This window comes from Heliangelus exortis, chromosome 17, assembly GCF_036169615.1.
Source record: "Heliangelus exortis chromosome 17, bHelExo1.hap1, whole genome shotgun sequence".
In the NCBI taxonomy this organism is placed as follows: Eukaryota; Metazoa; Chordata; class Aves; order Apodiformes; family Trochilidae; genus Heliangelus; species Heliangelus exortis.
Genome location: NC_092438.1, coordinates 9,849,702 through 9,870,655, shown reverse-complemented (window position 1 = coordinate 9,870,655; position 20,954 = coordinate 9,849,702). Strand labels below are relative to the sequence as shown.

The 20,954-nt window shown below is 45.0% G+C and overlaps 1 protein-coding gene across 3 annotated transcripts in view; it reads left to right on the top strand.

The window, feature by feature from the left end:
• The window catches only part of RNF216 (ring finger protein 216), an 80,088-nt gene that overhangs the window by 22,408 nt on the left and 36,726 nt on the right, over positions 1–20,954 (top strand). For all 3 annotated transcript variants that reach the window (XM_071760953.1, XM_071760954.1, XM_071760955.1), the window contains 8 exons: positions 2,181–2,283; positions 3,192–3,356; positions 4,321–4,435; positions 4,708–4,847; positions 5,721–5,771; positions 6,735–6,872; positions 7,844–7,992; positions 8,454–8,532. In XM_071760953.1, coding sequence (XP_071617054.1) covers positions 2,181–2,283; positions 3,192–3,356; positions 4,321–4,435; positions 4,708–4,847; positions 5,721–5,771; positions 6,735–6,872; positions 7,844–7,992; positions 8,454–8,532 — 940 coding nt within the window. The remainder of the gene's footprint in view (positions 1–2,180; positions 2,284–3,191; positions 3,357–4,320; positions 4,436–4,707; positions 4,848–5,720; positions 5,772–6,734; positions 6,873–7,843; positions 7,993–8,453; positions 8,533–20,954) is intronic.

Here is a 20,954-nt window from a genome sequence, read left to right as displayed (position 1 = left end):
AAACTCCTTGTTGTGTCCTGCAGGGATTTAGCCAAGCCTGATAGAATTCAATCCCAGTATCAGCTTCTATCAGTCTTAATGTGTTCCTTCCCTTTTTCCTCCCGAATTCTCTTCTCTCCTATTGTGTGCCAGAGACCCAGTGAGATGAAAAGGTGCTTACAGGCTTCCCTGGAGGCCATCTACAGTCTCTGCTCAGTGGTGCATTACCCACTTACTGGATGATAAAGATTTCTTCTCCATATTTTTATTCCTTTAACCAAACTATCTTTTGAGTTGTCACCGGGTCTTTTGTGTTCGAACAAATGGGTCAGAGCCCTGGTCAGCCTCACTGGCAGGGTTGCTTTGATCTCCACGGTATGTCAAGCTGAATCAGGCTTGAAATATAATAAATAAGGGTGGTTGGGTTTGGGCAGGGATGAGGCTTTTAACTGATTCTGTGTCCTGGGGTGCAGATATTAATGAAGAGTGCTGCGAGTGTGCGTGCTCTGTGTGCCGGGACCCACTTCACTAATTGTCAGACATGGGAGGTTAACATCTCCCCAAATCCTCAGCATTGAAATGGCAACATGCAGAATAGTTCAAATGTGTCCTGCCTGTGATTTGAGCTCCTTGAAGTTTCTGGTTTGCTGGATTTAAACTGTTATCTTTTACAAAAAAAGGAGGGGGGGAGAGGAAGGGAGGGAGGGCTGGAACTTATTAAATACCCAGTGGCCAGATATTTTTGTTGTTTGCTGAAATGATCATCTTGGAAGCTTCAACTGATGTGAAAGATAAGATGTGGGAGCTAGCTCCTCTTAGCAGGGTATCATCTATTCAGCTTTTGTGTGTGGAAGCATTCACACTCAGTCAAAGGCTTCTGGCTCAATATGTCAATACCTGATTAAACAAAAAGAAATGCCTCTGCTTTGAATGTGAAAGCAGGGCTAAACTAATCGTGCCTTGATAGTGGGTTAGTGCTTCAAGCCAGTTCAGATTTCTTAATTAGGGGCTGATTTCTGACATCAGGAATGTAAATTAGCTGCAATTATGTCTTTGCTGCAAGTAGCACCTTCTCTCATTGGAAAAGTTTTACAAATGTTAATTGCTTCTCCTAACTCCTTTCAGGAGGATGTTATTCTACAGCTGGGGAAACTGAGGAAGAGCTAATGTTACTTGAGCCAGCTGGGGCAGCTGGTGTAGTGATGGTTGAGAAGAAGCTGTAAAAGTCTGATAGAGACAGCCTGCAGCAAGCTTCCCTCTCAAAAGGGCTTCTGAAGTGTTTGTGGATCTCTGGCCATGGGGTATTGTGAAACTACTAGCTAGAGTATTTTCTAAGCTCAAACACTCAGTTAAACTAAATTTACTTGACATAGTTATGATTGGTTGTGATAGGACCTCAAGTACACAGCACTTACAGGCTAGTGTACAAATTAAAAGAAATTTTTAGTGATTATTTTCTATGGTGTTCCTACTAGACCAGTTTCTAGCAGGAGTTGGACAGTGCTGGTGTGATTTCAAGGTTATTACAATGAAACCTGTGTTCAGACTACATATTGTATGTAAACACAGGTTAAACTTGTTCCTGGCTCTGCTCTAATAGATACAAGTATATTTCAGTGTAAGTAAATATAAGTAGATACAGAATGGAGGCTTTAGTTCAAATTTCAGTCTGTAATCATCTTCCAAGGAAGAAATCAACTTTTCACGGGTTTCTTAAGGCTCTGTATACTTTTTCCATGGGTGCATTTGTGTTAGCTGCAGTAGACAGCAGTGAGGTTTCAATTAATGCTGTGACCTTTTCCTTTAAACTCTTCAGTCTTGATTCCAGAGCAGCAGAAAGTGCTCCTGAACTCTTAGTTGTGCAAGATTTGACACATGCTCAAGTGGGAGAAGTAAGCCTGATGGTTGACCTCTGGCATGGAAAGTTATGGGTTGGGTAGTAGCTCCCCCCTGCAAGTTTCTCTTATGTGAATGTAATTACTGTAAGACCAATCTATTGCTTTTCCTGCTGCAGTCATACAGCCACTCATTCTTTACTTAATTCTTAGTTATTTACTTTCAGTTTGCTCTAGTCTGAGACCTCCCTTGGTTCTTGCATGGCAGGCTGTGACTTGCCTGCCCAGCCTCCTGATTATAGGGTACTAAAAACTGGAAGAATGAAGGAGCCCCAAGCCCTGAAGTAACTATATTTATCTTTTCAGACTTTGTAACTTTCTTCTGGAAAATCCAGATTACCCAAAGAAGGAAGGCAGAGTGGTTTTAAATCCCAGCAGCAGCCTGCTTGCCAGCCAGGATGAGACAAAGGCAAGTGAGAGTATCCTCACCTACAGCATGCCTCCCATCCAGTGGGTTCAAGCTGAGTGGATCTTGGGGTGTCTGGTTCTGTTAGTGCATATTTGTGGAATGCCTGGTTGAGCCAAACTTTCACTGGAGGTCTCTGGGTGAGTTTGAAATGGTGTTTAAATGGTAATGGCTAATTGCTTGCCAGATGACTTGAGGGCTTTCCCATTTTGCTGTGGCATAGCTGCACCCTGCCTGCTCTTTACCTTTCAGCAAGACCCTCTGCCCTGCCTGCCTGTCAGCCAGCCCCTCTGAAGTGTTCATTTGGGTAACTGAAATGAGAATTCTTTCATCATTCTATCACATGAAAGTAGACTTGGCCCCCACATCTCTCTTGTGTGGCCTTCAGGCATTGCCATTTTTCATCCTCCTAACTGCAAATCTCCCTACAGCTTCTTGATTTTATTTTTGCTTCGTTCCATTTGACAAAAAATTCTCTCTGAGCCACTTTGAGCGTGTTGAAATAGCTGTGTGTGGCCTGAGAGAGGGAAATAATCTGTTTCTACTCTTGGAAAAATCTTTTAACCTCAAGCCAATGAAGTTGTTCACCCTTCATAGTAACCTAAGTGTATCCTCTCCTTGCTGTCTCATGCAGCCAGGCACAATGGCTTTAAAATATGTGATGTGGGTCCTGCTGGGAGCAGAGCTGCAGCATGGTGCAGCTCAGGGCAGGTTGCACACCCAAGTACATCCAGGAGGAGGCTTCACACCCCTGCTCTGCTCTTAACCTGATGGTTAGATGTGTACTCAGAACTGGGTGCCATCTATCCTGAATTTTGGGTCGTCTTGCAGAAGATCCTGATCACTGAAAGAGTGATTTGGGGTGTTCTTGTGAGCAACCATTTTAATATCTTTTTGCATTTTCTCCTCAGGTGCATAAAGTGGACTATTTTGACTTCTCCAAACTTGCCCCACTTGATCAGAGGTGCTTTATTCAGGCAGCTGACCTCCTTATGGCAGACTTCAAAATGCTGAGCAGCCAGGACATTAAGTGGGCACTACATGAACTCAAGGGACACTATGCAATCACACGAAAGGTTCTCTGGTTCAAGTCTGTTTTCTTTCCTGGGGTTATCTCCTGTGTCTCTGGAGAGCAGTGCAATGTCTTTTGCCTTACTATACCATCTGCTAGTGTGTGGTTATGGAGTTTTTTTTATAATCTTCCTTTCCTTTTAAGAAGTATTAATCCATTTAGTAGAGATTTGCCAAATTTATTGGCCAGACAGAATACTGCAGGAAGTTTTTACTTTGCTCTAATAGAAGTGGGAAAATGGTAGCTAGCTGATGGTGGGTGATGCATTAAACTGAGTAGTGTTCCTGTACCTTGCCACTGAAGTGCAGTATAATTGCCAATAAAGCTCAGACATTTAGCTAAATCTTAAAACATTTAACTGCTGCTATTAGTTAACTGGCTGCCTGTAATGGAAAAGAAGCCCAAGTCTCACTGTCCTCTTTCTTCTTACTATGACTTGTGGAGTGAATCCTCTCTTCCTCAGAAGAGATTCACTGCAACAGAGCTGCAAAGACACTTGTTCAAGTATCAACAAAACTAATGTAAATGGGGCTTTTTGACTTGGACCTCCTCCTCTGACACACTTCTCTTTCTCTGCTATTCCAAGACTTAGCTAAAACAAAAACTCCTTGTCTCTTCACTCCTTGCTTAAAGCACTGGGTATTTTAGCTTCATTTTTCTTTTAAAAACAATACCAACACCAACAAAAAAAGCCAAACCTGCTCTGTTGCAGAGTGAACACCAGCTGTATTAGAGTTAACAGCTGAGGTATTGTAAATATCATACAGCTCCCTGGTTTTCATGGAATGATTATTTATGAGTACATAAAGCAGCAAGGTGAGCCAAGGGAAGAGGTGTACTTGCCTCTCTATGGGGTGTTTGGCTTATCCTCAGGCTTATGCACATTTGTACTGTGCTTCAGTTTGAATTATGTGCTTCTGCTTGCTGCCAGGAACAGGCAGGATTTAAGTCTCTGTGTTGTTTTCTAGGCCTTTTCAGATGCTATAAAAAAATGGCAGGAGCTGTCTCCCGAAGCCAGCGGGAAACGGAAAAGGAGGAAAGAAATGAATCAGTATTCATATATAGACTTCGTATTTGAGCATGGTAAATACCAAGCTGAATGTGTTGTGCTCTCTGCATCATTATTGTAAGCAGAACTTGAAGCAGAAATTGTAATTCTTAAAAAGGGATGTGGTTCCCAAACGGCCACGTTGCAGTGACTGGTGGTTTTGATGTTTTTCTTCATTAACGCCTCTGCTTGGTACGGTGCTGTTTGAGATGCTGTAGCTATGCAGCTGGTGGTGTGTGGTGGAAAGGATTTGAGCCTTGTTCTGGCTGCTCCATCCCATTTCATTGTGCCTTAAACTCTGCTTTAGGGGATGTGAAAATTGAGAAGCGAATGTTCTTCCTGGAGAACAAGAGGCGGCACTGGAGGTCCTATGATAAGCTTTCTCTTCTCCCACCTGTGCTACTGGAACAGGAATTCTATGAACAGAAAGTTAAGGAGATGGCAGAGGTGAGTGGTAGGAACTGCTCTGATCTTGTGGTGCAAACAACTTCAACTGCTCTAAAGGTTTTGGCCCTAAAATCTGCCTGTATGTATGACTGTTCCCAAGTAACTCGTTTTTCAAGGAAAAAAACCAAGGGCAGAGTTTCATGTTTACTTAAAGAGCTGCTACTCTTGCAGGTGTGGTTCTGGACCCTTTTTTTGTGACGAAATAGTGAAAATCCTACTAATTAATCCTTTTCTCTAATTGTTAGAAGGCTTCTCTGCAGCTTTAGAGCTTGTGATTGTAGCTCTGTGTTGGTGACAAAGAGAGACCAGGCCCTGGCAGTCTGTCCACTTGCTCTGCCTCCCTCAAGCTGGCAGTCCTGTGTCTCCAGAACATCTTGTCCTGTGCTGAGGGCCATGTGTTTCAAAGCAGGACCTTGCAATACCCACTGGTGTGTTGTCTCCCCATTGTAATCTGAAGGGGAAGACTGGATTCACAGCTCTGCACCTATAGTTGTTTCTAAAGTAGCTTCTTAAAGATCCTTGTCTCTTGGGCAGATGGATAGTGTCTCCTTTTAAACACAAGGCTAATGTTCCTCAGGGCTTTCTCTGGAGGGGCCCTTTGGGTGAGATCATCTCTGTGCATAGAAACCTGAACCAGCAGCCCTCCATAATACAGAATTTTGTCCTTTGTTCTTGCTGCTTTTGCTTCTCCCATCTGTTTTAGCTGAATCATAAATAGCTTAATGGATTGGAAGGATGGGCTGAGTGATGCTGTAAGCAGACAGTGAGCCTTTTGTGGTGGTTTGTAAGTCCTGACATAATGTAAAAGAGTGTAGAGGCTGGAAAATTGCTTTATCTATTCTGTAAATACAGATGCACGTGTCTCTCTTACAGCATGCAGACTTTCTTCTTGCTCTGCAGATGAATGAGGAGCAGTATCAGAAGGTCAGTATCTATAATGTGATCCTTTGAGTTCAGCTTATGCAAACACTGTTTTACACTCACCACTTCTCAGACTCTTTTTGGCTTCTGTAATGGAGCTTTTCTGAAGCTGTTCTTGCAATGTGCTGCTTTTGCTGAGCTGGCAAAACCTTCAGAGTGTGTGTTGGCTGGCTTTTAGCAAAGGTAGACAGGAGCTGAGTCCAGCAAGACAGTATTGATGCATGTAATGATCTGTAGTCATTCAGCCAGCTGCTGCTTGTTCTTGACTGGCCAGAGCAAACATTGCAATAGAATAGGGCCAGGTTTGCTCTTGCTGCCACCATTATGGCTGCTTAAAGCACATTTGCTGGTGTTGCTCTGCCAATGGAAAGGCCTTCATCATTTGCAGAGAGGACTCTTAAAAAACCTGAAAATTAGGTCTTTCCCCTTAAAGAGAGGAAAGTTCAGCAGCTATGGATTACCTTTTTGTTCTCAATGCCTATTTCTCTGCTAACTTTGGAGACATTGGACCATCAAAAAAGTGAACATAGTTGCTCTTAAACAGTGGCAAGTTTCTCCACCCCATCCAGTGAGAGGCTTGAGACGAGGTCTCTCCAGACGCATAGGTGACTGTTCCTTTAGAGGGCAGCAGATCTGAAGCTTGGGTTTCCCTGCTATAATCTTCCCTTCAGACTTGCTTCCCAAACCCAAAATGCTACGAGTTCTTAAACCATAAGTGTTCTGTAGCTTTTTGGATCCTGCCAAGCAGGACATGGAGATAGAAAGTTACTTAAAGCTGTGTTTCTGGTTGTGTTGTGTTACTTTTGACCACCAAATAGTGTATCTAATGGAATGGTATATATCTGGTGCTCTTTTTTAGAATGAATGCTGGCATTGTTCATGGCTTGCACTTGTGTGTGCCTGTACATTCTGTAGCTGTTGCTGTTTTGATGGTGATGGTGCTAATGCCTCTGTTTGTGGCTGCAGGATGGGCAGATGATTGAGTGCCGCTGCTGCTACGGGGAGTTTGCCTTTGAAGAGCTCACTCAGTGTGCAGATGGTCACTTGTTCTGCAAGGAGTGCCTAATTAAATATGCTCAGGAGGCAGTCTTTGGCTCTGGGAAGGTAAGACTTTCCCAGCTGGATGAGGGGAAGATGGGTGAATTGCTATTGGGAAGGTGATCACGTTGCTGTTTGCTTAGTTGCTGCTTAAGTCAGATGTAACTGCACTTCCCAGGAAGGATTTTAACAGAGTCCTGAAATCCAAGCCCAACAAGTTGGTCTCACCATCACATGAAGCCAACAACTTCACAATGGGATCTTTGAGTAGGATTTCAGTTTTGCTAACCTCCATTTTTTGTACTATATGCTTAGCAACTTGGATTAGCAGGAAAACTTCCCACAGCATTTATCCTAACAGCAATGTGCTCATCTGGTTTCTATTTTCTGCTTAACAACAAACCAACAGTATCTGCACAGAGAACACACTCTTATCTCTGACATGGCTCATCCCTTCTTAGCTGTGAGTGTTTGTCCTTCATAATATCCCTGCCATCCCAATTTAATTTGAGGGTTGGTTCCTCTATGCTACTACTAACCTTAGTCTCCAATTTTGCTAGCAATTAGCCTGGTACTTAGCTGAGCTATAAATGAGTCATTAACCTCCTCAGAGGTGTGCAGGTTCCTTTGCCTCCAGATATGATGATCAAACAGTGGGATTCTTTTGTACTCTGGGGATCTGTATTTTGTGTAAACACAAACTGACAGCTGCATTTTGTCACTGTAGTGACAAGCTGTTTGTGAGCAGAGAGACCATTCAGTAATAACAGAACACTGTGTGGTCACAGTGGACTTGGAGTGAGTGAACTCTGATCCTGGCTGTCAACAGCATTGTCCTGCCCAGTGTTTGTTTGGGGCCTGATGTGTTGGATTAAGTAGTCTTGTTCTTTCCATAGCAAACCTATCCTCTGGCAGTCATCTGTTGACTTAAACTCTGCTTTCTCTGAGCAAGGCTCTGCACTGGTATATTTGGATTTTTTTCTTGCTGCTTTTTGCTAGTATCATACTGAACCTGAGCTCTCTCATTCCAACCCCAGTCAGAGCTCAGCTGCATGGAAGGCAGTTGCACGTGTTCATTCCCCACCAGTGAGCTGGAGAAGGTGCTTCCAGAGAACATCCTCTGTAAATACTACGAGAGGAAAGCTGAGGAGGAGGTGGCTGCTGCCTGTGCAGATGAGCTTGTCAGGTAAGTGTCCAGCAGAGGATGCAGACTGCACTTAACTGTTGTAGAAAATGGTTCCTTGAAACCCTGAATGTGTGCTCACTATGAGATAGGATGGCTTTCAAAGAGCTGTATTATAAATTCAGGCTTCTCCCTTCCCAGGTCTGTTTTTATTGAGCCTGGTTTGCCTCTGACTTGGAGCAGATGAAAATTCAATAGGCTTGTCTCCCCCAAGACTCACTTGCCAGCCCTGTGCTGATCCTCTAAATTACATGGTCAAAAGCAGTGCTGACAATATAATATTCTGACTGCAAGCAAGGAAGTGATCGAAAAAGTATGAACAAAAATGCAGCAGTCAGCACATCCTGGCAGCAGGCATTTGGTTGGCAGCCTTATTAACTACCACACAGCTATTTGACTAAATCTTCTTTCAGCAAAGATATGTTTGGGACTCTGCATTAATGGCATTTTGTTCTGGGCTGCAGGTGTCCATTCTGTACCTTCCCAGCTCTACTGGACAGTGATGTGAAGAGGTTCAGCTGCCCCAATCCCCGCTGCAGAAAGGTAACTGAGGGATATGTTGCCATTTGGTCTCTTCTGGAGTGTTGGGCAGGAGAACTTGGAGGGTAACTCACACTTTGTGGGAGCTGGTGAATAAATATCTAACGTGGCTGCATGTGAGGCAGCAGTCAAAGTATTTGCTGGATCCTAGTGATGTTCTCTAAAAGTGTGTGGCTGAACAGATGAATTTGAGGGCACTGTTGATAAAGATGATAAAGACACTGTTGATAATTCCTTTTCTTCTTTGGAAGATGTTGGCTAAAAAAGCTTATTGATGGCAGAGGTTGCTGATTTGCATGTACTTGATATGTTTTAGGTGAGCCAGGGTGCTGAGTGTTTAAAAGGCATAAAACCAAATCATAATCTTTTAATGAACCTTCTGGAGAATGAGCTGAAACCACCTCATGTGCTATCCTAAAGAGAATTAGCATCTGCATTTTTCTTTAATGCTGTCACATGAATACAGATTTGGTTGGAAGTGGCCAGAAAGTGGTTGGGAGAGTTCACTGAAATGTGAGCCCTTCAAAGGGCAGATGATCTTTGTGCTTCTCTCAAAGTTTGCTAATAGCCATAACGGGAAGAATTGTCAGGCCAAATGGGGGCATGAAATGGGGAGAACTTACTGCTTCTGTACCATCTGTTCTGGGGAAAAATAGGAGCATAGAAATGTGCTTCCCAGCTTCCTGAATGTATGCAGAACCCTGCTTATGTCTGGTGCCAGTGAGCTGAGGCAGTGCTATCAGTGTTTAATGTCTTGCAAAACTTTAGCCACAACAATGAATTCCCATGAAATATTCAGGGAACTGCCTGTCCCCCAGCAGAGATTTTTGCTAATCACTGGAAATTTTTTTGAGTTCACTAATCTTATGCTTATAGCTACCATAGCTTTGGGTTTTCATGTTGCTGATACCACCATTTGCCTGTACTGAGAAATCAATAGGAAGTGAAATTCTGTTGTCTGGAGCAGTTGAGGCTGCCAGCAGTGACATTTGCTTTCTATAGTGAAAATTAAACTTACTGAGAAGAGAAAACTGCTTATAAAAGATGCAGAATTCCATTTTAGACCTCTAATATCCAGATCCATTTTGCTAACATTAGCATTTGAGAAAGCAAATACAATTCTGGTGGATTGCTCAAGTGTCATGAGCGAGGAGGTTTGCCCGTCACTAGGTGGCAATGTTGATTCACGTTTAAATAATTTTTTTTTTTTTTTTCTTCTCGCTGTTCTTGCAAAAGCTGAGTTGTTTTCCAAATGTACTTATGTCAGCACTGCAAAACAAAATTCAGGCTTGGAGAACATGAATGCTTCAACGTGCAAAATGAATTGAAGCTGCTTTTTTTTCCTAAAATGTGTAATGCAGCACAGTAACTGGGTAAGAGGGGTCAGTGCTGAAATGTTCCTTTCCTTCTGGTTTGCTGTTTCATTTCCTTCCTAGCTCACTGCTTGTCCCCCCTCCCTGGGGTTGCAGCATTCCAGTGGGCTGGATTTCTGGTTTCCTGGACAGCTTGTGTTGATTCATTAGCTGAAAATCTGCTGAGTAGCTTTCTGCTCTTCTTAGAAGAAGTTTTTGAACCACTTCAGGGTTTGAAGTCGAGGGTGAGGAATTTGGATAGCAGGATGTGGGGCTGTCTCACGGCATCAGCTGCAGTGGTTCTTCATATTCCCACTATCTTGTCTCCTTTCCAGAATGAAGAATTTTGGTTAATTCTGTTTCATGCAGGAAACTCTTGCCCTTGGGGAGGAAAAGGGCAATCTAGGGAATTCTACAGAGGTTGGAGAGGATATATTGGCTTTGCAAGCAGTGCCTCTGGCAGCCTCGGTGGTGGTGATGAGTGATCCTGGAAGGAGCCCCTCACTGGCTTGAAGGACTCCACTTGCACAGCTGAACCCTAAAGCAAGGGGAAGTGTGGAAAGGGAAGGGTCAAAATCTGGCTCTCCTGAAACCTCAAGGCTCTTCAAGGGTGGGGAGAGGAGGACCAGATGTTGGACCTGGTGTATTTTCTGTGCTCCATCACCTGGATCCTTTGTCTTGCTTTGAGAATTAGCATTGATACTCTTTAGGTTTTTCTTTGTCTTGCAGGGAGGTTGGTTCATATCTGGGCTGGTCATGAATGTATTGTAAAGTAAGTGGTGAGAATCAGCTGGAAGCTTTCCTTTGCACCTTGCAGGGGCCAAAATGTGGCTAATTGCAACCTCAGCAACAGGAGGGCTGCTGGTTACCTTCTGTGAGTGAAGGGCTGCATGGAGGGTGTGCAGATGAACCTGCACCATCTGCCAGAGCCACTCAGGCTCCAGTTGTGTGGCATGAAATTTAGCTCCTGGTTAGGTGGCCAGGGCCTGAATCTTCCTATCACAGCCCAGGGGCTGGAGAAAAACCTTAATTAGCCAAGGAAAAAACATTGCCCAAACCACCCTATGGGTGCATTCTGTGTGTGTGTGGAGGCTGAGCTGGTGCTGGGAGAGAGGCAGCTTTTGCTCTCAGATCTGTTTGAGTTTTTGCTCCAGAATGGGACACTGACCATGCATAGAGCCAGGCTTCCTGGTGGCAGGAGGGTTTGCCAGCCTGCTCAGTTGCCTTCCATCTTACTCTGCACAGGGATCCCTGTGTGGAAGTGGCATTTGAATCCCTCATCTCTACCAGTGTGTGTTTCTCCTCCTGTGTGCTCTGACAGGGCAAACCAAACCTGGCAATCCTGGGAAAACTAGGAAATGCACGTGTTGCTTGTTGATTTCTGCAGCACTGGGAAGTGAGCCTGCACTTTTGCACGCTGGGGGAAGTTCTGGTTCCCACCAGCTAAGGAAGTCTCATCCTTTCTGCTCTGCCTCCCTCCTCCCCAGTGCCCATATTGTTGGTGAGGACAAGGCTTTTGTTCCCTGGGCTGCTTGCTGCTATCCCTGGCACCCTGTTGTGGGTGGGGGAGATGGTTTCCCCTCTTTGCAGTCTCAGCACAAAGCACTGCAGGGCTTTCAGCCAGCCAGGAGATGGGAAGGTGAAAGCTGCTGTTGCCATGGAAATAATACATGCACACAGCAACCATCCCTCTGGTGCCGGAAAGCTCCAAACCCTCACCACTCATTTCATAGCCAGGGCCTTGGATTTTTAAGACTTTTCTTTAAAACTTCTTTGCAGAGCTTAAGAATTTTGCTACTTTTTTTTTTTTTTTTTTTTGTGCTGAGCTGTTTGGAGCCAGCTGGAGGTGATGGTATGTGTTTGCATGGTGCTAAATCACATTGCCCTCAGCGTGGGCAGCTGCCCTTCTTGTTTCAGGCTCCTCAGTGCACCCAGTTAATGAGGAGGGGCTTTGGGGTGGGGTTTGCCTGCTGGGCTTCTGAACTATCATGCTGGAAAAATGAGCATTGCTGTTGCCTGTATCAGACAGATAAAATCTCCATTCTTGTCCATTTTTGTCTTTGGGTTAGGTTCCCTGGCCACAGCATTCCTAGTGTGTAGGTATTTATTTGCAGGACTAAGATGTGGTGGTATAAGGGGCTTCTTTTTGAGCTGCTAGAATGTCTCAGGATTGATTTCAAGGTGCTGGCTAAGGAAGAGATGCACCCAGCTGCTTTTAACCTTTGTTTTCTTTTGGAAGCCAGACAGGTTTCAGCTTGTACAGAGCTCTGCCTAGCAAGCTTTGTCTGAACATGGCTTCTCTTAGCAGGGTGCTAACACTGCATCCACAGCCTGTGTTCATAACCCTAAGTCGAAGGGTTTGCAGCAACCTTGGCACTTTAAACAGGGTTTAAACTTACAGAAGGAGCTGAAGGGAGCACCACAACACCTGTGATCTCTGTACCTGGTGAAGGAATGGGACACAGAGCTGGTTGTGGTTCAGAGGTAGGTAACGAGGCAGCCCCAGCCACCTATGATCCAGTTCTGAGTGTTTTATAGGGTGCTATAAAAAGGGGAAATGTTTGTGTGATCAAGTACCCAGCAGCAGTGTTCAGGATGACACAGCCTTCCAAGGATGTTATCCAACACAAACCACAGCTCCCATTACTTCTGTGCTAGAGGCTGGCCCATCACTGCCCGAAGCTGCCCTGCCCTGCTCCAGATGCTCTGTGGTTTTAGGTTTAAACTATATCAAGATTTGTCACTGGCAGGGTGTGTGTGCAACATGGAAAAAAATATTTTTTTAAAAAAATCATTCTGGTTGGAGAAATCGAGCTTGTCCAAAATGCCTCAGAGTAGGATGTGCATATGGAGAATTACTTAATTCTCCTTGTTTTGCAACATGTTTTCCCAGCTGTTGAAGTCTGCTGCCTCATTCAGCTTCCCAACAGCAGTGCAAACATTTTGAAGGTCCCAGGGCCCCATCTTACTCTCTGTTCAGCCATTATTGCTCTTCTCTGTATACTTTGCCTTGAGCCTATTTATTTAGATTTGATTGTTACTTAGAGCTTAGCCCCACAGCTTTAGTGGTGAGCAGAGCCCGAGCTGGCTCTCATTTACTGCACATCCCTGTGATTTCTTCCTGGTGGCAATGACCTCAAGACCCAATTTCCCGTGTTTAAATTCTCATCCTCCTCTGTCTGTGTGAATGCAGAATTTGTTGGGGCAAGGAAGAAAGGGAAATGTGGTGTGGAGGACCTTGCTGTGTGTCTTAGGGGCGTCTGGGAATGGAGCGCTCATGCCTGCATTCACTTCAGTCCAAACTCCTGTCTCCTATTTGTCCAGGCCAGCAGGAACTGTCTTAGCCATCATTTCATGACTCTGCCATCTTCCTCCTCAGCCTTGCATCCCTGAAACCTCCTCCTCTGGAGCTCTCAGCTTTCTCCTCCAGCTCAGTGCCTTCAGTGCTCCCTTTTTAAACCAGCGGTGTGCCTGGGAACGCGCTCCGCTCCCTTACTGCCAAAACCACAACAAATGGCAAGTTTCCGTCTGTCAGCTCAGCTCAGCTCTTGAGGCACCCTGAGGCTGGGCAGGCAATTTTCATTTTTCTTCCATAAAAGGACATTGAAATTCTTGTGCAGTGCTGGGGCTCCGTGCTGCAGGCAGGGCAAGCGGCGATGCTATCGCCGGCGGTACGGCAGCGCCCGAGCTTTCTGTATCTCTCCTCAAAGGGATGGGCAGGAGGGAGGGACCAAGGCTGAAGGTGGGGTTGAGGTGATTGTAAGTGGCAGATAACACCCCACTAGATTTTATTGCCCAAGTCCTAAAAGAAGATAGATAACAGGAGGGTGCTCCCGGTCCAGCAAAGCCTTAAAAGTACAATCCCGTGTAGGAGGAGGGTGTGCGTGTCAAACCATGTGGATCCTTCCCATTGAGGCATGTAGGGTCAAAGTTGCATAGAGAGTGCTGAGAGTCAGGAGATCTTCTCAAGCCCAGCTTTATGTTGAGCAAGATACCAGTCTTTTGATGGGAACAGCATGGGGAAGCCACATGCCAGGGGCTTTCCTTGCTTGATCAGCTGGGTTGCTTGATCAGTTGCTGGGTGATGCATGGCCCCACAGCTTGCTCCCGGGCTGAAAGGCAGCATCTAGGAAAGGCAGGGTCCAGGAGTGAATTGTACCCCCTGCTAGAACTCTCATAGTTTTCTTTTTGATGTATACTTGATCTGGGCCCGGAGCAGATACAAGAATTGAGCAGTGCCAACAGTAGTGTGCTCCTAAATGGCCCTTTCCAGAGGGGAGGTCAGCCCAGAATCACTCATTGCCTTATCTATAAACCTGTCGCTCTTCCTTGGGATGCACAGGAAGGGGCTGTAGGAGTTCCAAGAATCCCTCACCTGGAAAAAGAGTAGAAGCAGGCTGGGTTTGTGACTGTGGTGGGGTGGAGGGGTTCTATCAGTGGGAGCTCAGGTGCTGCTGCTGTCACAGGGTCAAGTCTATTTATGCAGTGGTATGTGGAAATGCTTCACTTGATAAATGAGTCTGATGGAGGAGGAGAGGGTGAAGCCCAGCCTGGTAATGGACCTGAGGAAAGAGGTCAGTTTAAATGGGGTATCTGTCTCTTAGAGAGGGGAAAAAAAAAAGCTGTTGAAAGCAAGAGCTCAAAGTAGTCCCTTTAAAAATAGACTGTGTAAGTCAGTGCAATTTCAAGGAACAAAGCTTACTCCTGTGCTTGCTTTCTGCCTTTTATAGCAATATCCATTTGGTAAACAGGCAATTCTCCCAGTTTACTGGCCAGTGAATACCTCTTTGTCAGGTCTGTAAGAGGTAGCAGCAGTACCTCCCCTTTGTAGATTTTTTTCTTTTGCCAAAAAAAAAATGTCCAGAGGTAATAAGCTGAACACAACTTCACGTGGGGATGGAAACTTCAGCCTCAGCAGCCTCCTCTTGTCCTCTCTCCCCAGGCACAATTTGCCACCGTGGAGGCAAAGGAGCCCCTGAGAGCAGCTGCAGGGCTGTGCTAGGCAGTGACAGCATCTTGGAGATGATCTGATGGGCTTCATGAGGAGCTGGATAAGAGCACCCTGGGCAGGTGGTGCCAGGATGTGAAAGGTCCTCTGCTGCTTTGAATGTGGCAAGTCAGCAGAGTGGTCCTGCAGCCAAATTTCTGGGGCTGGAAGGAGCCTGAAGGCTGTAGTTGTGCTGAGGCTGAGACCCACTGCAGGCAGAGATGAGCTGTAGGCTTTGCCTTTTCTTGTAGGTCCTTTGGAAAGATAAAGGGAGGAGTTCTTCCATTTCTTGCAGGGATCAAGAGAGGGAGTAATGCAGTGTGATTGCCCTAACATCAGGGAGAAATCCTAAACTTCTGCATGGTCCAACTGGGGAGAGGTTTCTCCCTGAAGTTAGGATGTCTCCCTCTCACTTGTCTGTCCTTGTAGCAGGTAGAGATGCCACCAAGCTGCCCTGGAGCTGCTGTGGGAGCTTGGTACAGGTGACCTCCACAATTCAGGAGCAAATTTTAACTTAAAAGTGCCCAGTGCTGCTGCTGTTTGCAGAGTATTGGAGAAGGATTCTTGTTCTGCTGCTGCAGTGGAAATGGAGGTTGGAGAGGGTGGAAAAAGGCTGTTCCCAAGCCAAATTAAAAACATCGTTCTGACCTTAGTCAAGAAACTACATCTTTCCTCTCTCTTTCCTCCCCCTCACATTCCTGTCATAGTAATCACTGATCTCTAACCTCAGCTTCATCTGCCACAGGGAACCACTTAACAAATGCACTTCAAACCCCTGGCTCTGCATCCACCTCATCCTGCTGCACCTCACTGCTTCCAGGGCAGAGTTATCTTGGGAGGGCTCCGAGTCAGCAGTGCAGGTTTGGAACAGAATTGTGTTGGGGCCTCTGTCTCCTTCAGGCCAGAGAACTGAGATGGCCTAACCTGGCATGTGCAGTGCAAGGAGATGTTTTGCTTCTCCTTTCTGTTTGCACAGAAGCAGATTTCAGCAGATGACAGAGTCATCAGACTTCCTGACCTAATAGGAGGCTGCTGCAGACGATGTCCATTTTGGAGGCTGTCAGTAGGGTTTCTTTCCTAATTTGGTCACAGTGTGCTCAGGGCTGGCCTCCTTTCCTTTTTTCTTTTTTCTTTTTTTTTTTTTTCCTTTAAAAGAAAAAAACAACAACATCCTTTTATATCATTGTTGTGGAGGGGAAGCTGCATCAGAGAACCTCCAGCTCCTCTCACTTCCTCTCTGCAGAGGAAGTGATACTTGAAAGGTCTCTTTGAAATAGCAGTGCTGTTCTGAAACTGATCTTCCCACTTGTCTTTTTCTTCTTCCTCCTTTGCCACTCTTTCATGGCTCATCTCAATGAGCCTGCTGGCTTTTTATCCTTTTTGGGCAGTTATCTGAACCCTTTGTGCTGTTGGACTTTGGGATATTCTTTTCAGTGACAGAGCGAGCTGTGCTGCAGTTAAATAATAACCTTGATAAACTGATTTATTGCCCTATATATTGCATGGGGGAGAGTCGTGTGTGATTTTAGCTAATGGAAAGAACACGTGTTTTGTTTTGTTTTGTTTCATTCATCATCCCTAACGAGAGCCTTGGCACCATGAAGGAAGCTGTAAATGCCAAACACCAGGAGGGAAATAATGTGGCTGGTCAGCTTTACTAAAAGACCTTTAGAAGTTAGCTCGTGTGTCTTTCAAGTCCTCAAGAAAATTAAGGACCACCAGCTTCTCTAGAAGATGCCCACTCTTTGGTGCTGGATCAGAGTCAGCCCTCCTGGTGTGCTGGAGGCAGTTTAGCCCTTCCACAGTCAATGTGAGTTCTCACTCAGCAAGCTGAGGAATCAACACCAAACCTGAAAGCTCCTCTGTTTTATTTCTATGCTGTACTTGGTAGGGGGAAAAAAAAGGTATCCAGGTGATGCAGTTGAAGATGAAGCTCTGAGTGCAAGGGGGGGGTGGTGAAGCTGTTGCTGTTGAGGGAGCTGCTGTCTGTGTTGGAGAAGACCTTGGAAGCACATGAGATTGAGTTACCTGTTCAGATCCAGCACTATTTTAGGTTCAGAGTACATGTCATTAACAGCTTTAGCAGAGCCTCAGGTTAAGGTGCACCTGGAGCAATTTGATTCCTGGCAATTAAGGTTTGGCTGCAGGTGGTCAGGTAGGGGCTGGTCACTGCAGAAGCTCTCAGGAAGGGGGAAACTTTGGTGTGCATCATGTGTTGGATGCCAGGTTACCATGAAGCATGAGTAACAGAGAAATGGGAACATGGAGTGGTGAGGCAGCAAGGTTAGAGAGGGAAAGGGAAGGTGAAACAGAAGTTTTCCTCTAATTTAGTAAAAATCACCTCTGAGTGTCATTCTTATTTGCATATTATCTTCTAATTAGTGATGACTGACTCACCTACCACTTCCACCTGAAAGGAACAATATGTTTTGAAGTATATGCTTTATAATCTCAGTAGACCAGCATTTCTTCTCCTCTTCCTCCCTCTCCTCTTTCAACACCCCCCAAAATGCATTTTCTTGCTGCTTTTAACCTTCAAGCCTCTTTTCTTCTGCTCTCTCTCTGTTACTACTCTTGCATTATTAATGGGACTGTAGCAATCCAGCCAGAACACTGACATTACTAATTACTACTTATAGCAGAGGAATGAGGAGCAAGATAGAAACTGGGTCAGGAAATGTTGCCATCACAAAATGATAGCATCAGGACTGGGGACCAGACCTCTTTGTATAAGCAGGTACATACCTGTGCACGTTCACCATCTGCATCCTTCTTACTTGTTTGCTGCATGCAGATGGAAAGACAGAAAAGGTTTTAATGGACCTGTAATTTCCAGGAGCAGAGGAATGGAGTGATGTGTTGTGTTCTGCCTGGGAGTGCTTCAGGCATCACAAAATTCATGTGTTCTTCATTGCTGGTGCTGCAGTAGGAAGCCCCTTCCCTGGCTGGTGTCAGAGGCTGAGGAAGCATAAGTGGCTGCATTTATTTTTGTATTCAGTGAGAGCCTGTCACACTTGATGTGTTCAGATTGTCCTTGGTAGCACCAAGGGCATCCTACAGCAGCAAACAGCTCTCTGTGCTCCATGTCAGGGAATATGGAATCAGAATGAGATTGTTATTTTGGGGATGCAGCAATTAACCTGTGAATACTGGGCTGCTGTAAGCATGGGGAATTGCTTGGAATTGCCTGTCTTCTGCCTCTGGTTAATGGAGCTGTGCCTTCTCACTCAGCTGGGAACCTGGCATCTCATGGTGGCCTTGTGTGAACAATTGTCCTGTTGTCCTGCTCCTTGGGAGAGGGACAAGTGTGAAAAGGGAGGTGTCATTTATTGCAAAACACATCAACTCTTATGGTGAGTGACAGGTAGAGAAAACAATCTGTTTAAATGTCTGCTCTCTTCTTTGAAATAGGTAAAATACCTAAAATGCACAGGTCAGCAATAAACCACAAATATTTTAATGATCAGTGTGTGTTGACCAAAGACTGCAGTTCATCTCCCAAAAAAGATGCTTTAAAGATAAAAAGACAAACACAAGTCTGATCACTCCCAGAGGTAAAAATTTGCTTCCTAGTGCTAAGGGGACAAGAGAATGGCTCTGGGTGAGATGGTTGGCTCAAGGTGGAAGATTTCTTAGAATCTCTTGGAGACAGGAGAAAGAACTGTGTGTTTCTTCCCTCTCTGGTGCCAGTGTGTGTGTCACCAGTTGGGTGACAGTGCTTTTGGAAACATTCAAGTGGTTTGTGTTCAGTCCTGGCTGTGCATCCAGACACACCAGTAGTGTATTTCATTGATTTCCCAACAAAGCCAGGAGGCTGGCACATGGGCAGCAAGACTCCCTTGTAAGTTAGATGGTAACTAGCACAAAGTGAGCTGAATATTTAGGCTGGGCAGGCTTGACAATATTCCCTTTCAGAGATTACCCTTTAAACTGTTCATCACACACCACCTTTGGTGCCTGCCTGAGCTTTTTGTAAGGATGAAGAGTATTTAAAAGAGAGGCTGGGTACCCCAGTCTCTTCTCTGGTCTGAAAAAAACCTCTCTTCTCCTGTACCTAGCCAACTTTATTTCTCTAACCACCCAGAATAAGTGTAGGGCTCTTAAATTCTGGCTCATGTTTTATCAATGGTGTTGGCTGGGGCTGTCTGGTATCTTGAAGCAAGTCCAAAGCAGAGCTTTGCTTGTGGACCTTTTAGGGCATTTGAGGAAGTGCAGACATTGCTGTTAACTGGGAGCTGATGATGGGCAGTAATTTCTACCACGTATTTAATAAAGCCATTGTGAGGCTGGAGAGGTCTGGAGTTTACAACCCCAGTATTTTTAATTTTTTTTTAAAGGCAAGTGCTGATTTGCCATTAAAACCAAGTGCTGTCAGTAAGGCAGATACTTTCTCTGTCCAAAATTTCCTGTGCACGTATTTAATTAAAAGGTGGCAGGGTTAATGAAGCTTTGAGTGTGTAAGGCCTCATTCCCTGAATTTAATTTTCTTTAATTGCTCCAGAGATGGAAATTCCCAGCTGTGGTTGTCCCCTAACATGTGAATTAAGGAACTGGAAAGGGACAATTTGAATTGTCTCACTCAGTGCCAGCTTCTTCCTCTTCTACTGATTTTTCATCTCTTTGGTTGAAAGAGGATCAGATAAAAATGCTTTAAGTCAGTGTTTTAGCTTTGCAGTGGAATTGGCAAAGCTGAGAGCTGCTGACAATTTGGACACTGGGAATGAAGTGAAAGATGGGGAGTTTTTTGTGAAGATTGTGTCACTCATCCCTAATGTATTGGAGAAGACAGAGAACAAACACAGTTTTTATTCTTCTCCCAGCCTGATATGGGCCATTGCATTCAGCATCAGTGGGATTGAGTGAATTGCCTGCCACAGCCCAAATCAAACCAGCCACCATTAGTGTGTAGTTCAAAAAAACCCACAACCAAACAACCCACAAGCATTTGAAAAGGTTATTTTGGGGATGGATTTCTTGCTTATTTACAGAGGTATTGGGATAACAGATTTAATACTTAAGACCTCTGTGACATTCAAGGTCTTTTTGTGGTCCTCCTGTATTTACCATTGTGCAAGCACATAGTCCAGGCTCTGCAGGGCTTTGTAAAAGGGCAAAAATCTAAAATGCAGCAAATCTGTGTGCCAGTGAAATGATCAGTGATCGGAGCAGCCAGTCATGTCCCAGGCTTTGTTATAATAAAAATTTAACAACCCCTGCTGAATGTCCCTGTATGTGACTCCCTGTTTGTGACAGATGCTGTCAAAGATTTCAAGGCTACTGTATGTTTTTATGTGTCCTCCTGGGCTTGTTAGCAGCTGTAGCCTTGACTAGGTGGTTAATAGAAAAGAGAACTTCCAGCAGCACCTGAATACATCAAGGGTCAATTTAAAGCACACCTAATATTGGAACAATGGGAGCCACAAGTGTTTTAGGGTTTTCCCAGGGATTTGGTTCCCTTTTGGAGGTTTTAGCTGTCAAAAATCCTTGGGGAAATAAATAGTAGCATCCTGCTGATGTGATGGAGACTTGGTGTGTAGTACTGAGAACACAGCAGCCCCCACGTGCAGAGATGTTGCAGAGCTGGGAGGCTTTCCCAGTAAGAAGCTGGTGTGTGCTGGTTAGCTGTGGGGTGTAAGGTGGAACATTTGGGGGGATTGTTTTAGACGAGCTGCACTTGGCTTTCAGGAAGGTATCCAAACTCTTCCCATTGCTACAGGAAGAGCCACTTATGGACACCCAGCCCTGGATCCAGAGGGGTGCGAGGGTCAGTTGGTGTTGGAGGTGTCTTTGGGGATGTGGTGCCCTCCACTCAGGAGCTCTTAACCCGCATGGGTCAGCGGTGTCCATTGAATCTCTGCCTGAATCCATTTTAAAAATTTGGGTTAAAAGAAAAATTGAGTCTTTTTCTGGTATTCTTTAATTTTTATTTCCAATCAGCCTGCTCAGCTGCAGTTCAGCACAAATCCATCTCTTGAGCTTGCACTTCTGGCCTGAAGGAACCATCCTCCTTTGTGCTACATCCCACCTCTCCTGTGCCTCGATGCTTTAAGCAACCTTTACCCCGACGAGTAACTAATGGCTGGGTC